The sequence below is a fragment of the Lutra lutra genome, chromosome 10 (assembly GCF_902655055.1).
Source record: "Lutra lutra chromosome 10, mLutLut1.2, whole genome shotgun sequence".
Taxonomy (NCBI): domain Eukaryota; kingdom Metazoa; phylum Chordata; class Mammalia; order Carnivora; family Mustelidae; genus Lutra; species Lutra lutra.
Window position 1 is genome coordinate 37,908,551 of NC_062287.1, and position 22,340 is coordinate 37,930,890.

Genomic DNA, 22,340 nt, shown 5'->3' on the forward strand with positions numbered 1-22,340 from the left:
TGTCCAATTTTTACAGTAATTTTTCACAATATTCTCCTATAATCTTTTACATTTCTGTGATGTCAGTTGTTATTTCTCTTTTTTCATTTCTGATTTTATTTGAGCCCTCTCTCTTTTTCTCTTAATGTGTCTGGCTAAAGGTTTATCAATTTTGTCAATCTTTTCAAAGAACCAGTTCCAGGGTTCATTGATCTTTTCTACTTATTTATTTATTTATTTAGTCTCTAGTTCACTTATTTCTACTCTGATCTATATTATTTCCTTCCTTCTACTAGTGTTGGTCATTGTTCTTTTTCTAGTTCCTTTAGGGGTAAGGCTAAATTATTTGAGATTTTTCTTGCTTCTTGAGGTATTGCTATTATCTTCCCTCTTAAAACTGCTATGGCTGCATCCCAAAGATTTTGGGCCATTGTATCTTCATTTTCATTTGTCTCCATTTATTTTTTGTATTTCCTCTTTGACTTCTTGATTGACTCGTTTATTGTTTGGTATCATATTTTTAGCCTCCATTCTTTTCAGGATTTTTTTCTTGTACTTGACTTCTAATTTCATATAGTTGTGGTCAGAAAGGATGCTTGATATGATTTCAATCTTCTTAAATTTATTGAGACATGTTTTGTGTCCTAACATATGATCTGTCCTGGAGAATGTTCCATGTGCACTTGAAAAGAATGTGTGTTCTGCTGTTTGGGTTTGAAATGTTCTGTACATATCTGTTAGTTCAAGCTGGTCTAATGTGTTGTTCAAAGCTACCATTTCCTTGTTTATTTTCTGTCTGGGTGTTCTATCCACTGATGTAAGTGGGGTACTAGAGTCCCCTACTCTTATTGTATTATGTCAATTTCTCTTTTTATGTCTGTTGCTTTATTTATTTAGGTACTCTATGTTCAGTGCATAAATATTTACATTATTTTATCCTCTTCTTGGGTTGTTTCCTCTATCATTGTGCAATGACCTTTTTTGCCACTTTCTACAGTCTTTCTTTTGAAGTCTATATATCTGTCCAAAAAAAAAAGGCCAAAATATCTGATATAAGTATTGCCTGTCAATTTTTTTTGTTCACTTCTATTTGCTTGGTATGCTTTTCTAGCTCTTTGCTTTCAGTTTCTGTATGTCTTTAGGTGTGAAGTGAATCTCTTGTAAGCAGCATGTGGATGGGTCTTTTTTTTTTTTTAAATCCATTCAGGCATCCTATGTCTTTAATTGGAACATTTATTACATTTATATTTTAAGAAATTATTGATAGGTGTGTACTTATTACCCTTTTGTTAACTGTTTTCTGGCTGTTTTTTAGTTCTTTTGTATTCTTTCTTCTCTTCCTTTCTTCCCTTATAGTTTGATGGCTTTCTTTAGTGTTGTTTGGATTCCTTTCTCTTCATTTTTTAAATTGATTATAGGTTTTTTATTTGTGGTTACCATTACATTTATATATGATATCTTATGTACATAGCAGTTTATGTTGTTGATGTTTGCTTAAATTCAAACATATTCTAAAAGTAACATATTTCTACTGCCTTCCACTTATAATGTATATGATTTCGTATTTTGCATCTTTTTAGTTTGTGTTTCCTTTGGCTGATTTTTGTAGATATAATCAATTTTGCTACTTCTCTGTTTTAATCTTCACACTGACTTTATAAGTGATTAATCTACTACCTATAATATATGTTTGCTTTTACCTGTGAAAGTCTTTCCTTTCAGGTTTTCCTCTGGTTATGCTTTTTCTTTTCATTCAAAGAATTTCCTTCAACATTTCTCCTAAAGCTGGTATAATGGTGATAAACTTCTTAACTTTTGTTTGTCTGGGAAACACTCTATCTCTCCTTTTACTGTGAATGATAAATTTTCTGGGTAGTGTATTCTTAGTTGCAGGTTTTTTTCCTTTTAGCACTTTGAATATATCATGCCACTCTCTTCTGGCCTGGGAAGTTTCTGCTGAAAAACCAGGTGAGAGCCTTATGGAATTTCCCTTGTAGGTAACTATTTTCTTTTCTCTTGATGCTTTTAAAATCCCCTCTTTATCATTACTTTTGCCATTTTAATTATTATGTGTCTTGCTGTGGACTTCCTTGGGTTAATCTTACTAGAAGCTTCTGTGCTTTTTAGTTCAGGATGTCCGTTTTCTTCCCCAGATTTGGGAAGTTTTCAGCTATTATTTCTTCAATTAAATTTTCAGCTCCCCTTTCTCTTTTTCCTCTGAGATCCTTATAATGTGAGTAGTATCATTTTTGATGTTGTCATTGGGTTTCCTTAACATATCCTCATTTTTACTATTCTTTTTATTCTTTTTAAAATTTTTCTGCTTAGTTGCTTTCCATTCTCTGTCCTCCAGATCACTGACCCATTCTTCTGCATCCTGTACTCTGTTGTTGATTCCCTGTAGTGTATATATATTTTTTAAAATTTCAGTTATTGAATTCTTCATTGCTGACTGGTTCCTTTTTGTATTTTCTATCTCTCTGTTGAAGTGTTCATTGAGTTCATCTGCTCTTAAATCCAGTATCTTTATGACCATTAGTTTGAATTCTTTATTAGGCATATTGCTTGTCTCATTTCATTTAGCTCTTTTGCTGTGATTGTGTCTTATTCTTTCATTTGGCCCATATTTCTCTGTCTCTTCATTTTGTCTAACACTGTGTTTGTTTCTATGTAGTAGGGAAGCCAACCACATCCCTGCTCTTGAAAGTAGTGGCCTTTGTAGAAGAGGTCCTGTAGCACACCCTGGTCACCAGAACCAGGTGATACAGGGGCGTCTCCTATGTGGGTTGTGTGCCTATACTATTGTGGCAGAAATGTGTCTGCCCTCAGAGAAGTAAGCTGTAAGGATCTGCTTTGTCTGCTATGGATGCACAGGGGAGGGTTTGTCCCTGTGCTGTTGAGGTGCCTGCCTGAGACTGCCATGGGCTCATAAGTGGACAAGATCTGTATGTTATCCTGATGCCAAAACCAGACAAAGACACTATAAAACAAAGCAAAACAAAACAAAAACCTACATCCCAGTATCTCTGATGAACATGGATATAAAAATCCTTAACAACATGTTAGCAAAAGTTAAAATCATTCCCCACAATCAAGCAGGATTTACTCCAGGAATGCAAGGATGGTTCAATATTTGCAAATCAATCAATGTGATATATCATATTATAAAATAAATGATAAAAACCATATAATCATCTCAATAGATGCAGAAAAAGCATTTGACAAGATTCAACATTCATTTATGATAAAAACTCTGAACAAAGTTGAGTTAGTTCATGAACCTAACATCATGAACAAGACAAAAAAAAAAAATTCATTCTCACCATTTCTACTCGACATAATACCAGAAGCCCTGGCCATAGCAATGAGATGAGAAGAAGAAATAAAAAGCATCCAAATTGATAAAGAAGAAGTACAATTGTCACTATTTATGGATCACATGATGTTACATATAGGAAACCCTAAAGGCTCCACCAAAGAACTATTAGAACTGATAAATGAATTCAGCAAAGTTGCAGAAAGCAAAGTTAATATACAGAAAACTGGTGCATATCTATACACTAATAATGAAGTAGTAGAAAGAGAAATTAAGAAAATAATCCCATTTACAATTGTACCAAAAAAGAGTAAAATATTTAGGAATAAATTTAACCAAGGATGTGTAAGACCTGTACTCTGAAAACTATAAAGCAATGACGAAGGAAACTAGGGATGACACAACTAGAAAGGTATTCCATGCTCATGGATTAGAAGAATAAATATTGTTAAAATGTCTATACTACCCAAAGCAATCTACAGATTCAACACAATCTCTATCAAAATATTAATAGCATCTTTTACAGAACTAGTACAAATGAACTAAAATCTGTATGTAACCACAAAATACTACAAATCAAAGAAATGTTGAGAAAGAACAAAACTGTAGATATCACAATCCCAGATTTCATGCTATATTACAAAGCTGTAGTAATCAAACTAGTATGAGATTGGCACAGAAATAGAGACATAGATCAATAGAACAGAATAGAGAGACTAGAAATAAACTTATGATTATATGATCAATTAATCTATGATAAAGGAGGGAAAGATATACAATGGGGAAAAGACAGTCTCTTCAATAAATGGTGTTGGGAAAACCAAACAGCTACATGCAAAAGAATGAAACATTCTTACTCCACACACAAAAATGAACTGAAATGGATTAAAGACCTAAATGTGAGATGAACCCATAAAAATCTTTAAAGAGAGCACAGGCAGTAAAATCTCTGACATTAGCCATAGCACATTTTTCTAGGTATATCTTTCAGGTAAGAGGAACAAAAGCAAAAAAAAAAAAAAAAATTGGAATTACACCAAAATAAAAAGCTTTTGTACAATCAATGAAACCAATAACAAAATGAAAAGGCAACCTACTAAATGGGAGAAGATATTTGCAAATTATCTTTAATAAGGAGTTAATATTAAAAATATATAAGGAACTTAAACAACTCAACACCGAAAAGCAAAAAATCAAATTTTAAAATGTGCAGAGGATTTAAGTAGACATTTTTCCAAAGAAGATATACAGATGGACTACAGACACATGAAAGATATTCAAAATCACTAGTCATCAAGGAAATGCAAATCAAAACAATGACAAGATATCACCTTACAACTGTCAGAAGGGCTAGAATCAAAAAGATACGAAATAACAAGTGTTGGTGAGGATGTGGAGAAATAGGAACTCTTTTGCACCATTGGTGGGAATGTAAATTGGTGCAGCCACCGTGAAAAACAGTAAGGAGGTTCCTCATAATTAAAACCAGAAATGCCATATGTTCCAGTATTTCCACTACTGGGTATCAAAAAGATATATACACCCCTATGTTTATTGCATCATATTCACAATAGTCAAGATTTGAAAGCAACCCAAGTTCCTATTTATAGATGAATGGATAAAGACGATTTTATACACACACACACACACACACACACACACACACACACACCTAGGCCTGTAAAAAAGATTTGTGAGACCTTGTCATTTATGACAATATGGATGAAACTGGAGGGTAATATGCTAAGAAAAATATGTCAGAGAAATTAAAATATCATATGATTTCACTTCTAGAAAGTAAGAAAAAAATATCTAAAAAATAAAACAAACGAACAGAGAAAGAAACAAAGAACAAATAAGCAAATAAACAAAAACTGAGACCCTTAAAAACAGAAAATAAACTGGTAGTTGTCAGAGAGGCAATGGGGGGGTTTGGGTGAACTAGATGAAGGAGATTATGAGGAACAAAATTCCAGTTATAGAATAAATAAATCTAGGAGATGAAGAATACAGCATAGGAAATGTTACATACATATTATCACAAACATTATTACAATAGTATTGTAATAATGTTGTAGGGTGACAGGTGGTGACTAGTACTTATTGTGGTGAGCACTGAGTGATACATAGAATTGTTGAGTCAATATATTGACCCTATAACTAATAGTTTGTTAATCACACTTTAAAAAAAATACACTGGTATGAAGTTAGAATTTGGTTTCCTCTCTGTTAAAAAGACAGTTTTCTTGGATGACTGGTTTGCTCTTGATAAACAATAGTAATGGTTGTGTGTGTATGTGTTTTACCTTTGAAGTAATCTGCCTAGAAAACAAAGATTCTGTCTTACCAAAATAATATTCTATATTTAATGTTGTCTTTATCAACATTAAATATGTAATAGAACTGAGTCTTCTCTACTAAAAGAGCTAAGATTTTCTTAGAACTATTTATCATTCTGTATTTGCCTCGTGCAGACTTATGACTCTGGTTAAATGGAAAACTACTTACTGTTTCACAGCAAACTATGATCCTATTTAGCCAAGTATTTTTTTTTAAGATTTTATTTATTTATTTGACAGAGAGAGAGACACCGAGAGAGGAGACACAAGCACACAAGCAGGGGGAGTGGAGGGAGAAGCAGGCTTCCTGTCTAGCAGGGAGCCTGACACGGGGCTCGATCCTGAGAACCTGAGATCATGACCTGAGCCGAGGGCAGACTCTGAACAACTGAGCCACCCAGGAGCCCCTGGCCAAGTATTAACCTTTTGATATTTTTGAGAAACTTTCCCCAAATCAAATTTTAAATGGAGTCTTTTTGGCCATGAACCAACTTTTAAGATATTTTGAGAGGGTCCCTAGAACATTTCAAAAGATTTGTTCTTAGGAACAAATTTGTTCTTAGGGTGGCTCAGTCAGTTGAGCATTTGACTCTTGGTTGTGGCTCACGTTGTGATCTCAGGGTCATGAGACTGAGCCATGCATCAGGCTCCACACTCAGTGGGGAGTCTGCTTGGGGTTTTCCCTCTGCCCCTCCCCTTTCACCTTCTCTCCCTCTCAAGTAAATAAATAGATCTTAAAAAAAAAAAAAGATTTGCTCTCTCTCCTTATTAGAAGAGAGATGTTGCACTAATTTGATACATTAAATCACATGGGAAACATTATGAAATAAGAAGTAATGTTAAGCCTTCTTTATATTATATTTGTACAGATACATATTATAAATGTTCTAGAAATTGTGTAAAATTCCTAGAAATTTGATACATCCTAATATCATGTTATCAGTATAATTCCAGTTATTATTTTTAAAATGTTGTATGTTACAGAAATAACCAAATTTCCTTGTGAATTCCATGATAATGAACTCTCATTATACCTTTAACCATGGATAATGTTAAAGTCTTTAATTATTCACAGAGAGTTATTATTGTACTCTGATATTTTTGTAAGACTGAGGCTCAAGGGAAGAGCTTATCAAGTGCTCCTGATTACTGAGCTGAAGAAGGCTCTACCTGTCATCTGGTTCTGTACAAACGTTGGAGATTTCCAAATCAAATTGACTGGGAAAAGAAATAGCCTATGTTGAGGTAGACTGTTTCCAACCAAGATACCACATCAAAGCTTCATACTTTAACTAAACATGAAACTCTTCCTTCTTTTTCTTTCCTTTACTCTGGTATTGGTCTGGAAAGATAACACCATCATCTATATCTTCCAGGCCCTTGTTAAGGTGGGGTTAAGGTTTCAGACTGCTGGATTTGTCTTCAAAGACTATGATGCTAAAGACCCTGTGGTCCACCCTCTGACCAGTTTTTCTTCTATTCTTAATTGACCCCCACCACCACCACTTAGGAATCACTTACAAAGTCCAACTTTTATGGTCAGAATATCCATGTTTTGTTTTTTCTTTCTCTAGTTATGACTGTACTTTGTTCAGTTAAACACAAATGCATATACAAATCATAGCACATTTGCCCCCCTACATTCTTCTGATTATCTGAATCAGATCAGCCCCAATCACAAAAAGATCTCACGAGCAGTCCCCATCTTTGCAAGGCCAAAGTTGTCCTGGATCATAGGATAGCCTTTTATTATCTTTTAGCTGAATAAGGAGGTGTTTGTGCTGTGGACACCACCACTTGCACCTGGATAGCATTTCTTGGGAAGTTGAAACTCAGACACACAAAACCACTGAATAAGCCACTTGGCTTTAGAAAGTGACTCCTTCAATCTGGTCTTTCTTTGACTCATTTTATTTTGATTGGTTTGCCTTGGGGATCCTGGCTCCAAAGTGCACACCAGAAAGTGGGGATTGTTCTACTTATAATCTTCACAGTAGTCTCCCTGGTGCACTGTATTCTCTCAAAAGCTTGAAATGCATGTTCATAGCTGCTAAATGAGCAAATGGTCTCACTAAGACTGGAACATTGAAAAAAGAATGAAGAGAATGACCAACTTAAGAAATGTAAACCTGAATCTGTGACCTATGAATACCACAGAGATTCAACAAAAAGCATCATGACAGGGGTGCCTGGGTGGCTTAGTGGGTTAAGTCCTCTGCCTTCGGCTCAGGTCATGGTCCCAGGGTCCTGAGATCGAGCCCCGCATCGGACTCTCTGCTCAGCAGGGAGCCTGCTTCCTCTTCTCTCTCTGCTTGCCTCTCTGCCTACTTGTGATCTCTGTCTGTCAAATAAGTAAATAAAATCTTAAAAAAAAAAAAAAAGACAACAGGTACGTAATGGAGTCACTTGTGCTAAACCCATATCACCAAACCAAGACTTACTTCATAGGTTAATTCCAGTTTCAATCTCTCCCAGGAACAGAATCTTAAACTAGTCAATCACTAGCACTAGTGAGGTAATCTGCTTGACAGACCCCTGCTATCCCTTAAAGGAAGGTGACCCTGCCATAAACTATCCACTCTTTGCTAGTAACTTCCTTGTTTTGCCCCCTTCTGCCTATACAAGTCGTTCATTTTGTACAGTTCTTCAGAGATCCTTTCTATCTGTAGAAGGGAAGCTGCCCAAATCATGAATTATTGAATAAAGCCCATGAGACCTCTAAAATCTACTCATTTGAATTTTGTTTTCTTAATACCACTCAACTCAACCATAGACGATGTTAACAAATGTGCATGGCCATAGTTTGAAATTTCTGCTCTCAACCATTACACCCTTCACATATATTCATCCAAGTTGTGATAACTTGAATAATTGATTTAAAGCCATATTACTTAAAGCATTTTGGTTTCTTTCTCAGTCTTACCTTCACAAAGTTTACTGTTGAATAGTAAACTGACGGAATACAATTTGGGTCATTTGGTCCTGGACCAGATCTTTTAGGGACATTCCACCTGTACGTGTTTATTTCTCCTGAAGCAAATGAGAAGAAATAGAAAGAATTTATTAGTGTTACCTTTGTTTCAGATGTTTTACCTGAAGAAATAACAAACAGATCTTTATATATTTTGGTTAATGTTTATTGCTAGGGAGAATTACTCATCCATTATAAATGTTCCAATTAAACCTACATCTTGATTTTCTGAATTTGCAAAATGGCAGATTTTTCATTCCACACTACAAATTTCTTTCTAATTTGACCTTTCTGTTATCAACGGATGTTTACTCAAGACATGAAAACTTATTGTATTCCTCATTGTTTTTTCTCCTCAAATTTCATATCTCCCTCCCAAGAGCTAGGCTTGAGTACACTTGAGTTACTGTGGGACTCATCCTTGATTTCTGATTGACTCACTAAGGAGCTTTATAAACTCTTACTGCTGAGATCTCATTGCAAACCAATTAAATTAAAGTATCTGGAGTCTAGGAATAGGGCATCAGTATTTTTTAAAAAAGCTTCTCAGTTGATTCTATTGTGCAGACCCATGATGTCTATTTAGAACCGAAGAGAATCAGAGAGACTTAGTTCCAAATCTCAACCCTATCACTTCCTATTTATCTAACTTTTGACAAACTACTTAACTTCACTGACCTTTAGTCTCCTCACTTGTAAAGGGGATTAGTCACCCCACTTTTCAGATTGCTGTTAAGATTAAATAAAATAAAATACCTAGGTTAGTGCCTCACATTGAAGGCAGTTAATAAATGTTCATTCATACATATGCTACAACAAATGAATGCCAGGCACCACATCTATGCATCCCCTGTGGCTGACCCAGAGCCTTGCAGAGGAGTCACAAATAAACTCACATACATTAGCAAGATAATCACATTGTAAAAGTCTCAAATGAAAGCCACATTTAAAGTGCTATCTCCTTGTGGTGTGTACACACACACACACACACACACACACAATGGAATACTATGCAGCCATCAAAAGAATGAAATCTTGCCATTTGCAACAACATGGATGGAGCTAGAAGGTATCATGCTGACTGAAATAAGTCAGTCAGAGAAAGACAATTATCATATGATCTCCCTGATATGAGGAATTTGAGAGGCAGACTGGGGCATTTGCGGGATAGGGAAGGGAAAAATGAAACAAGATGAGATCAAGAGGGAGACAAACCATAAGAGACTCTTTTTTTTTTAAATATTTTATTTATTTGACAGACAGAGATCACGAGTAGGCAGAGAGGCAGGCAGAGAGAGAGAGGGGGAAGCAGGCTCCCTGCTGAGCAGTAAGCCCAATGCGAGGCTCTATGCGGGGCTCGATCCCAGGGCCCTGAGATCATGACCTGAGCCGAAGGGAGAGGCTTAACCCACTGAGCCACCCAGGTGCCCCCATAAGAGACTCTTAATCTCACAAAACAAACTGAGGGTTGCTTGGGAGAGGGAGTTATGGAGAGGATGGTGGGGTTATGGACATTGCGGAGGGTATGTCTTATGGTGAGCACTGTGTCGTGTGTAAACCTGACAATTCACAGACCTGTACCCCTGGGGCAAATAATACATTATATGTTAATAAAAATAATTAATCAAAAAAATAAATAAAAATTGCTATCTCTTTTTGAACTGTCTAAGTCCCATCCCTCCCCATCTGGACATACAGCCTATAGCTGAGTGCAAGCCACAAGGCAAAATAAAAATGATGCTTGTATATCACTCCTCCATATTTGCTGATCCACCGGTAGGTTAGCAATATAACCTTGGGTCTAGTTTCCATTACCTTTCATAATAGCCTCTCTGCCTTGTTAATTGCAAGAAAAACCACTGATATTTAGCGTCCTCAATGCGAGTGGCTAAGGGGAGGTATTATTATGGTTGGAATGATCCATTATTCACCCCACTGGGGAGCACAGTTCTAAACAAAAGATATTCAGGACATGCATGTCGAGTGGCGGCATGAAAAAGAAGGAAAAGGAGAAGAAGAAATTTGAGAGGGATTGCTTTGCTTATCTCATGCATGCCTGAATTAACCATTCTCCAACCTGTCTGGATTTTGTGCAAGAAATTAATTTCTTCCTCCTACCCTCCCCCCAACCCCCGTCTCTGGGCTCTCCTGAGTCTTTCAACCTTGTCAGACAGAGACCCTTGTGGGGATTCTCTCCCTCCAAGTTCCAGTGAGAAAAAGCCTCCTTTGCTATGTTCTAATCATTCTTCCCTCTACCCCTATAACCCCATTAAGGACAATTAGAAGGCCAGTCAGCACAGAAGAACTATGTCCCTTGCCAGTCCTCACCATCAGGGCATAGCAGCCTGTGAGGGCTCACCCCAGCTGACCCACAGCCCTGTCAGAGCCCTTCCCCAGACCTGACTGGCACCTTCTTCCTCTCTCCTGAGTTACTTTTTGCCATCAAATAACTTTAGTTGCTTTTTTGACCCAATTAAAACCAGTTCCCTCTTCATAAAAGTGAGACATCCAATACAGAAAATGTAGAAAGTACAAACAAGGTGAAGATGTAGAAAGGAGCATCACCCTATTACTTAAAATACTATCTCATAGATGCAATCATTATGAACATTTTGGTTTATTTCATTTTTAACCTTTGTTCTATACCTGTATTTTGCTTAACATGATACCACAAGTTTTTCCCATATCATTAAAACCTTCTTAAACATCATTTAATGGCTGTGTAATAGTTCATCAGAAGGATAGTCCAAAATGTGTTTGAGTATCTCCCTATAGACAGACATTTAGAATGTTCATGAGAGATTTCTTGAAGCAGCAAAAGACAGATTTCTGAATTGGGGGAAGTGTGGGGTGTGGAGCGGCAAGAGAGGATGGAATTGTGGCCAGTGAAGATTTCTTTTCCTCAACCCCATCCTTGTAGGAATATCTAGCTAATTTATTCTCATGATGCATTAGATTGTTTTCTTCCTTCTATGCATCTTTAACATTTTACAGGTTTATATGACCTTTATTGCAATTACTATAGTATTTAGTATTATATATATGTATGTATATATACATATATATATATATGAGAAGTAAAATCGATATAATTCCCCTCTAATTATTGTTATGATTGCTCTCAATTTCGTAACTGAACGTCACAGAGGATCTTGACATTTACTACAACCACATTTCAACTGTGTAAATGTTACAGGACGCTCTTTAAAGTATGAGACCTTCTCTCCCTTCAGTATATATTTTAAAACCCAGGTAGAGTTCCACCTCTTTTAGAAAGCTTTCCCTAACTACTACTTTATTTGCTCTGACTCAATCAATCAATCAATCAATCTTTATGGATTTTCCTTCTCTGAAACTTTTGTAAGCATTCCCAGATACATTCTTGAAACTCTTCACCACTTAGAATTTCATTAGGCATAATCTGCATTACTACTGAAATGATTTATCTTGTTTGTCTTTTTTTCTTCTGAATTCATTTTAAGCAACTCAAAAGAAACGTATGGCTAAGAGCAGAGGTTCTAAGTCCAACAAACTGAGGTTTCACTGTTACTAATGTATGACCCAGTCAAGTTCTTTACCCCTCTGTTCTTCAGTCATCTGTTAAATGGACATAACAATATCAGATTTCCCTCAATTGTAGGATGTGCATTTTTTACATTTTAACATAACTCAAATCAAGATGCATCTTTCAATCAGCAGCACGCTAAGGTCTAATTGGCCATGTGTTCTTTTTTTTTTTTTTTTAGTAACAGATAAGAATAATGATGGATATTCTAATCAATGGTATCAGAGTCAATGACATATGTTAGTGTCTACCTTGTTGGGCTATTGTAAGGAAAATGAAATTTTTTTTGTTTTTTAAAAAATATAAAGCATAGCACCTGTCAAAAGATGACATTCAATATGAATCAGCTATTATTATATCTTAACGCATTTAGGTCCCTAATGGATGCCTAGAAACAGCATAACTACTTGGTCATTAGATGAATGATGATCCTATATTAAGAGTTACTATGTGATGGCTGAAACATGTTGGCATTAAGATGAGCCTTCCAAGAGCCTTCAAAGATCAGAAAAGTTCAGAAGAGAGTTGAGTCCAGTGTCCTTATCAGCATGGAGCAGATCTCCCAGGTAACTTACCTGGCTTTGTGACAGATGCTTGGAGCTGCTTTCCGCTGTCCATGTCTGCAATACCTTGGGCTGAGATGGAGTAGGGCCGGTTGGCTTTGTTCTTAAATATGATCAGGATGGAGTCGCCCACCTCAGCATGAACCATTGGGCCTAAAGGCAAAGCATAAGCCTGTGAGCATTATCATTGCTCTTTTCAACACTGAAGTAATATATATGCAGTTAGTTTTTAGCAAAATAAAGCTAACCGTAGCTTCTTCCTTTAGAGGGCAATATATGTCTTATGAAATACTCATGTAGGGTTTGGCAGTCGGACCAACCAGGGTTCAAATCCTGCTTCCTTCACTTACTTGAGAGACCTTGCCTAAGGAACCTGCCTGACTCAATTTCCTCATCCATGAAATGGGTTTAATATCACCTTTCTCATAAAGATATAGTAAGGATTAAATAAAATAATGTATGTAAGGTGCTTATTTCAGGGCATTGAAACACAGTAAGTACTCAATAAATGCTGAAATTTTTACTGCTGCGGAGACGGTCTCCAGGAAAAGCCATATCCACATGATATGGTGACTTTCCATTGTAATCCTTCTGTATGTAACCTTTGGCAAGTCTGAAATTGCTCATTATCTGGTAAGTGAATATATCAATAATAAAAACTATAATGAGAATCCAATGAAATATTGTATGTATATAAAAGAGATTTGAAGGTAAGACCAAAATTGAAACACCTATGTACTGATTTATGATCAATACAATGATTTTACTCATGCATGTCCAACGCCACTTGGATACCTTGATGAGACGTGCTCTTCCCAGCAATCTCACGTGCACGCTTCTGTTGGAAGCAGCCAGCCTGCGTGCCAGCAGAAATAGGCCCACACCCTTGCCAGAAAGGCATGTGCCTTCAATGCCCCTTGCCTACACTAAGGTCCTCTCCCTCTTGCATAAAAGCAGTTTTCTCAGTGCCTGCCCCACAGTAACAGAGCGCCATACACACCGGCATCTTCATGTGGCATCGCTTCAAGGACGATGTTAACAGAATCCCATTTTGGAATCACCTCAGACCTGATCCTATGGCCCTTGGGGATTTCTTTGCATCCTTGGGTGTTCCCAGGATTCTACTTTCATAGAGAGCTATGCTCACGGTAGGGGGTCCGACTGTACCCATCCACTCGTCACCAATTAAACCCATCATTTTAGTTGCTTTTCTGAGAAGACCACTAGAGTCCTAAATAAATCTGGAATTTTGTTGGACTATTTTTACCTTTGGGAGAAAACATTTAGTATGAATCAGGAAGGGTCTGAGAAAAACGCTATTTTGTTTTTCATGCTAACGCTAGAAAAGAAATGCATGTTTTTAAAACTGCAAATTTAGGTATAGTTCCAGAGAGGGGAAAGTGTATGCATGTATTAAAATCATTATTTGTCATTAATTACTGCTTTCATTCCACATGGCCTGCTGTACTGGCGAGACTGAATGTCTTCTGATTTGGGGCCTGATAGGTCACCTGGAGCATAAGGAACAAAGGGATGCCCGCCCTGTGCCCTTTGGAACTTCAGGGGCACAGGCCTGTCCCTGAGCTGCAGAAAATGAGCTGTTGGGCCTCATGCTCTTCTGGGGGAAGCACTGCTGGGCTTGCCCCTGATGGTGTCACTGCTTTGTGTCATTTTACTGAGCAGACCCCAACTGGGACTTTCTGAGAGGCAACCCACTCTTGTTGGCAGGACCAGTGAGCTTTTTTCCTGGAGTTCATTCGACATACACAGCTCCAAGGAAAAAATGTTATCACTGCAGCTGACTCTTCAGTGTCACAAACAAGCTCGCATGCCAATGTTGATAGACCAGGGTGAGGGGAAGATGGGTGGGGCATGTAATAATTTATCAAGCTAGCTATCTCGGTGCCTTTTTTAATATTAAGAAGTACTGTGTAAAGCCATACTATTTATATAAGTCACCTTGTGCATTTAAAAATGAGAACAGGAAAGAAAAAAAGGGGGGGGGAATGGATTTCAGAAAGTCATCTAGATTAGCCCTCAGCCTAAAGATCTCATCTTTTCGATGGGGTCAGGTTTGGTGACTCCCAGGTGAAAGCAGGGAAGGAGAACTGGAAGAGCTTATCTGATCACCAGGTCAGGCAGCCCAGGATTTCCGACAGGCCCAAGAGTTCCTGAGAAGGCCAAGTTCAGGGCCTTCTGAACTCAAACCAGGCCTTCCACCCTTAGCGCTCCTCTCGCATAAGGGGTTTCTCTTTGGGTGGAATTATTTTTATGGTGCTTTCTTATGGCTCTGTGCACGGAGAATCCAGGACCTTGAAGAAATTATGCAAATACTCTGCCTGCTCTTCTGAGGCATCAAATTATTCCAAGTTAAAATGTCCTGGCTTAGCAGAGGGATGAGAAAGGGACTTGAGGGCGACATATGTTGGTTAGACAACCCTGGTGATATGGATGGCTGTTTGCGTGTTATCTGGTCATCTGGTTGACTATATGGGAAGACAGGAAGATGTCACACTTGGATCAATGCAGTCAGGCTGCTCTGTCCCTGCTGTGCCTTCTCAGGCCACTCTTGGGGCTGGCAGTGCACGCCTGCAATCTATGCCATACCCAGGAGTTCCAGGTGTTTCTCTCGTGGCGGTCGGGCTTTGATCTCCACAAATTCTCCATCAGTGTATTCTCTGTAAACCACCTTCTTGTACTGAGAGCCAATCCAGTTTTCAGTGTGGTTCATAAATATATCTCCATGTCTGTAAAGTAGAAACATCAGAAATTAAAGTTGCCAGAAGGTAGAAAACTCTTGAGTGCTTCTGAGTGACTCAGGGGTACTCTGGAGCAGGGTTTCCCAAACCCGGCTGCCATCGGGATCTCCCTGTGGAGCTGGTCTTTTGCACCAGGCTCTCTGGAAGTGGGGCCAGGGATCTGCACTTGAAAGCACCTCAGGGGGTTTTGATAGGAGCAGGCCAGCTCTGGCCCTGGTCTTACTTCTTGGGGATCATCGTTGCAAAGCCCTGCTGGATGCTCCACGGGGCCAACCTTAGTCAGAGACTCCCATAAGATGGCATGTTGCTTGTTGGGACTATCTAACCTCGCACACACGCACATGGCTGTACACATGTGCACACTCACACTCTACCACCCTGAATTCCTTCAGATTTCATGTGTATCATTCTGCACTGTGTTCTACTTTTCCACTTTAAAGACCTCAGGCCAGACTCTGGTTGTATATTGTGCGTATACACACATACAAATATAGGCATAGTTGATTCTTGTTATTCACAGGAATTGTGTTCTAGAAAGTGACCTCAAACACCAAGATAATGAATATGGAACCATGGCTCCTAGAGGAAATCCAAGGTTAGGTTTTGTAGGTCTTCACAAAGAATGCCCCTAAGAGATGCCATTTTGGCATGTGGATTATTTTGAGCTGAAAACAATCAAGACCCAAAAGGTCCAGGAAAAAACTTTGATCTTCCCCCTAATGCCTATAAGTATTTAGGTAGAGGACCCAATCCCATTATAACTACATTATAATATGAACTAGGGGTGGGAGACAGGGAAGAATTTAGCAAAGTCTGTTTGATAAAATTCTTCTCTCTGTCTCCTTGTTTCTGAGTTGCCCAGCCAACATTTGTTTACCTAACATTTACTCTTTTTCATCTTCTTATGAATTGCTCTCCTTTTCTTTGAAGTCCCAGACTCCTTCCCCCTTCTCCTTATATATCGAGTTTTGCCTGTCTTTGGAATCTCTCATGTTTATGTGGATTCTCCCTGTGTACATAAATTTGATTTTCTCATGTCAATTTAATTCTTAGACCAGCCAGAAGAATCTGAAGGGTAGAGGAAAAGCCACCTCCCCAACCTTCCAAAAGAAAAAAAAAAAAAAACAACCCAATTTCTTCAAACCTCTGGTCACAATATTTTCATCAGCTGATTAATAAATATCCTTATCTTATGTGTGTTGCTGTTTAAAGACATCTTATTCAGGGGTACTTGGGTGGCTCAGTGGGTTAAAGCCTCTGCCTTAGGCTCAGGTCGTGATCTCAGGGTCCTGGAATAGAGTCCTGCGTCAGGCTCTCTGCTCAGAAGGGAGCCTGCTTCCCCCCTTCTCTCTCTGCCTGCCTCTCTGCCTACTTGTGATCTCTATCAAATAAATAAATAAAATCTTAAAAAAAAAAAAGACATCTTATTCAGTATGTATTGCTGATTCATTGATTCATTGACTTTAAACTCATGGCCAATAGCACTGTAACTCGTGCCTGAATGAAGCTTATCTAATACGTATTTCCTCTGTAAGGCACATCACGGCCTTCTCATACTTGAGAACACTAGGCAGTGCTACTCTGGGGGGGCATTTTAAACAGCTAAGTCACCCAAAAAGGCACACATACACACACAAAAGTAGCACTAAAGGGACCACAAGGAGGATGTCTGTTTACACTGAAAGTTGAAACAAGGGGGCAGAGGGATGCCTCGTTTGTCTGACCTCAGCTGGGAATGCACGCATCGGGTGACGCAAATCCTTTGCTGGCGCAAATTTACTGACGCAAATTCCTCAGCTGGGAATGCACGCATCGGGTGACGCAAATGACCCCCAAAGCACCTCAAAACTTGATTTTGATATTACAAATAAATTTCAGCAAGAAGGCAGATTCACAAACATGGAGTCTGCAATAGTAAGGGTCAACTATGTGTTTAATCCACCCCCAAGATAGATGGTCACAAGCGATGAGGAAAAAAACCCTATCAGCTTTACCTATAAAACATGGTATGTCCATTTCCCTCCCTTAAACTACCTGCACTCCAACCTAAGCCACCTACCTCACTTACCTGTGTGAACTGGGTTGTTCGCGGTCATTCTACATGCCTCTCACACTCCTCCCTTCCCCCTCTCTTCTACACTATAGGCAGAGTGATTCTAACCTGTACATTCAACCAAGTGAGTCCTTGTGGAAAACCTGTTGTTGGCCTCCCACTGCCCAGTTCCCCAAATTCCTCACAACCCTTCACTATCTGCCTCCGCCAACCTCCCAAGCCTCCTTTCCCCTCACTGGCACCACACACACTCTGTTTTGGTCATTCTGAACATTCTCTCTCAAGCTCCACGTGTGCTTCCCACCTCTAGGCCTTCCAAGTGTTCTCCCCTGGGCCAAGAACACAGTTGCCACCTCTTCAACTAGCCTATTCCTCAAGTCCCAGGATGAAGACTGCTTCCTCAAAGAAGCTCTCCCTGGCCACCTGCTTTCTCCCTAGCTCTCCCCGACATGGGGCCATGCACACCCGCTGTGGGCTCCCTCTGTGCCCAGCACTTCCCCTCTCACAGTGATGACCTCGCTCAGTATGCTTGGTCTCATGTCTTCCCCATGAGCCATGAATTCTGTGTGGGAAGGAAACTCGCCTGTCCTTTTTAACACCGTTTAACAACACTGGGTACAATGCCTAGCATACAGTGATGCTTAACAAACAAAGATATGTACATCTTCAATCTGGACCACCTGCTTTCCAAGGGAAGACAATTTTTCTTCTACTTTCATTTTCCAAGAGTCCTAGTAACACTGCAGTAGTGACCCAGATGCCTCTGGAGCCATGCTTTACTGTTTGTCAGCTTTCCTGGTCTGCAAAGTGGGGTGATGACAATGCATTGGCCTCCCGGGACAGGTGTTGGGAGGCTGTGGGTTGAACTCTGTAAAGACCTGCACCAGATACATACCAAGAACCATGTAAGCGCTTGCTCATCTGCTGTCTTGCTGGGATGTCAGCTGAGATGCTGGGTTGAGGCTGACCAAGTGGGTCAAGGACATTGTGAGGGTCACTAGGAGATAGGCTTTTTAAAAACCCTAGCAAAATGCCTGGCACATGGTGGGCACTCCATACATGGCCGTTATTGTCTCAAATCTCATGCTGATGAAATTAAATCCCTATCAGTCCACGAGTTCAGGAGTCCAAGGAATACAGCTTTATTTCCCTAGAGCAACTCTGTCTCGGATTTTGAATTGTCTCCCACAGCACAAATCTTGGCATTGTGCTGATGAGTCCCGCTGGCTGCTTTTCTGGGATCCCGAGGCCTTCTCAGTGTGTTCTGAGAAAGCTCTTAGGGAAAGGTATCTGGGTCCCCAAGGTGAGGTCTGTGCGAACCAGGATGAAGGAATGTCTCAAGGATAACCCACACTGACAGGTGGTATGGAAACCAGATGTGCTTCCTCCCAAGGCTTTGGCTCAAAAGACAGAGGCATAAGAGTTGGAGGGCAGAAGGGGCATTTGTCCCTGGGCTCCCAGCTGCAGAGGTGCCTCAGATGTGCCTCTAGGAGGCCCGGTCATCTCCATCTGTACTGTTATTCTCTATGGGTCCACTGCACTTTGAATATGTGAACAGGTTCTCATTTTCCTTTGTCTTCATTTATTTATGGGCAATATTCTGAGTGGCAGGGCAGAGGGCAAACACAGCCAGCACCCTCTATCTCTGTCTCCTGGGAGACAATCCCAGAAGACTGAGGCCGCCGCCTCCTGCCAATCCAGAGAGCAGGTGGTCGGAAAACTGAAATTACCCTAAGTTTCGAGAAAATCATGATGGCTATGCCTCTTACGCTCTCATGGGCTAAGAATATACATACCACAAAATTGTTATGCCATTATTTCTTTAGTTCTAGCAGCCTTTTAGTAAACATCATCATTTTAGAAAAGGCTGGATCACTCCTCGTTTCATTTTCCACTGCCCCAGCATCAGTCAGGAGCTGGTACCAGCAACACTGGTTTTGCAAGACAGGAGTGTCTGGTTTAATAAATGGGTTGGTGAGTTATGGGAACAAATTTTAAATTGTCCTGTCCCTGAGGCAAATCTTTTTAGAAGGGAAGAGTCATTTCATTTCTTCATTTATCCGTAAGGTGACGCTGTTCTACTCTCTTTTCCAGGAGTCTGTACCCTCAAAACAGGCCAACAAGTAAGAACAGGAAAAAAGACGTGTTAAGATCGGAACAGCTGGGTATAGAGGATTTGTGTGTGGCATGGCAAAAAAGAATTAGTGGGGCCAGGGGACCGGGGAGCTGATAATACAGAACAAAGAGGAACAAATACATGCAAATTAACATGGCTTGGTGGTGAGAACACAGATCTGTCTTTCAAAAGGTCTATGTTCAATTCTAGGACCCACAACTAGCGGTTAGCCTTAACCTTCTGCACTGAATCTCCTGGTCTGTATATGGGGCAGGAAATACCCAAGCAGCAGGGTGTTTCTGAGGGGAGCGTATGAACTTGGGGGAGGAGGTCTACAGGTCCAAGCTGGCACATGCCTCTATACCCTGTTTGACTCTACCCCAGTGCACACAGGGGAAGTGTGTGCAGGGGACCAGAGCTCACACGCCCACACCATGCTCCAGCCCTGCGGACCCTTTGGTGCTTAGCACTGGCTGACAGTACTCTCCCGGGAGGGTCAGTCTTGGGAACTCTCTGGGTATAGCCTGCTCATCTTAATTTGGGGATCTCTGCCAAGGCAATGCCTCCTACCTGCTCCTAGGCTGTTCCTCATCCTATGAAGGCTCTTTCCCTCCGGTCCTCAATCCACCCAACTGCTCACCTTGCCTCTGCCTCCTTCTGTACCATTTTGTCTTCACAGTCCCCCTTCACAGTCACTGGGATCTGCCTCTTTCCCTAACCCTCTCAAGCTTGGTGCTCGCTCAAAGGCACACACATGCTTGGGACAGCCACACTTGCAACCAGCCACCGCGAGCAGGGGATGCCCTGAGCCTGCGGGGTATGCCCCCAAATGACTTCAGATGCCCCTCCCGGGAGGCAGACCGGCAGCTTGCCTCCTCTTTTGTGCTCACAATAACAGTCTCTGTCCACCAGAGTTGTGCAGACAAAACCAGGGCAATGTTAGGTGTCCCCACTTGAGAAATGTCTACGGAGCATGTGCAACCCCACCCAAGAGACTTGGCGGCTTTGCCCGTGGTACCTTTCCCCTCCTGCGTCCAAGTGCTGCTTTTCGAACTCCCAGTTTTTGTTAGGGGCATAATCCCATTCTACCTCTTCAGCGGCGATGTAAAAGGTTCTTATCATCCCGTATGGCTGCTCTGAAGGGTCCTTGTTGCCACAGCTGTTGACCTCATAGATCTGATTCATGCCTCTCACAAAGTGGTGCATGGTGGAACAAAATAGCCTGAAAATACCTGAAACAGAAATGGCTTGGCGTTGTGCAGGGAACTCGACAGTTCCAGCTGTGGCTTTGGTCTGCTAGCAATCTACAGCATTCCCTTCCCCAAGAAAATAACTTGTAAGACGGATCTTTAAAATACCAATTTTATATTGTATTTTCCAGCCAGACTCCAAGGGGAATAAATCACTGTGAATATATTTACTTACCGGGGGGTGGGGTGGGAAATACCATCTGAAATTCACTTGGAATTGAAAATGAAAACTTGCAAAGTTGCTACCAAGAAATAATTTCTCTGGGTCTTCCCTACTGTACACACCTGTTAGAAGAGAGTTGCTCCTGGAAAGTCACCAATAGGTATGATTATCTTAGCCCAGCCCAGTTTAAAATGAACTAATTACCTGTAAGATTAATATTCTAAATTAAATTAGGGCACATTTCTGAAATCATGTATTTTGCCCTAAAGGATTTCATAAACTATATACAGTAAAATACACACGTAAAATATTACTATTAAATTATTATTATTGCTATTATTATTATTCATTAATCCTTTGAACAAAGGAAGCTCTCATTACCGTGGTAGGTCAACATTATGCCAAGTGTAAAAAAAAGAAAATCAACTAGATTTCCCTACATAATGCCAGCAATCATGTCTGAGAATTATGTAATTTTATAAACTGATGCAATTTTCTGGATTGGCATCAGGTAGATATATCTTAATGGAACCCACCATAAAATTATATAAAACAAAATTATTGGAAGATATTAACTGTCAGTGGAGTTATTGGATCAATAATTCTTCCCTTCCTTTCATAGAGACTCTGTTCTTAGAGGCAAGGGATCAGCGATTAGTCTCATTACCCATGTCCAATGCACAGTGATAGCTTTGATCATGCTGTACATATAAAAGTATTGCAGATTACCCCTTGAGAATGAGAAGAACCCATTGTTTCAGTGGGTGCTCTAGCCCCCTCAGCACTAAGCAGGACCCTCATGAGGAAGGGTCTTTGTGAAATCAGAAGACGCTCTGAGGGCAGACATTGGAAGAGCTCCCATTTAGCAGCAATGTCCACAATTGCCAAACTGTGGAAAGAGGGGAAAGAGCCAAGATGCTCTTCAACAGATGAATGGATAAGGAAGATGTGGTCCATATATACTATGGAGTATTACGCCTCCATCAGAAAGGATGAATACCCAACTTTTGTATCAACATGGACAGAACTGGAAGAGATTATGCTGAGTGAAATAAGTCAAGCAGAGAGAGTCAATTATCATATGGTTTCATTTACTTGTCGAGCATAAGGAATAACACAGAGGACACTGAGAGATGGAGAGGAGAAATGAGATGGGGGAAATCGGAGGGGGAGAAAAACCATGAGAGACTGTGGACTCTGAGAAACAAACTGAGGGTTTTGGAGGGGAGAAGGGTGAGGGGTTGGGTGAGCCTGGTGGTGGGTATT

At 40.0% G+C, this 22,340-nt stretch overlaps 1 protein-coding gene across 1 annotated transcript in view; it reads right to left on the reverse strand.

The window, feature by feature from the left end:
- HEPHL1 (hephaestin like 1) overlaps positions 1-22,340 on the reverse strand; it is a 97,092-nt gene that overhangs the window by 24,748 nt on the left and 50,004 nt on the right. Inside the window, exons 12-15 of the mRNA XM_047694006.1 lie at positions 20,680-20,893; positions 15,341-15,480; positions 12,746-12,886; positions 8,558-8,664 (exon numbers count right to left, since the gene is read on the reverse strand). Of these exons, the coding sequence (XP_047549962.1) occupies positions 8,558-8,664; positions 12,746-12,886; positions 15,341-15,480; positions 20,680-20,893 (602 nt within the window). The remainder of the gene's footprint in view (positions 1-8,557; positions 8,665-12,745; positions 12,887-15,340; positions 15,481-20,679; positions 20,894-22,340) is intronic.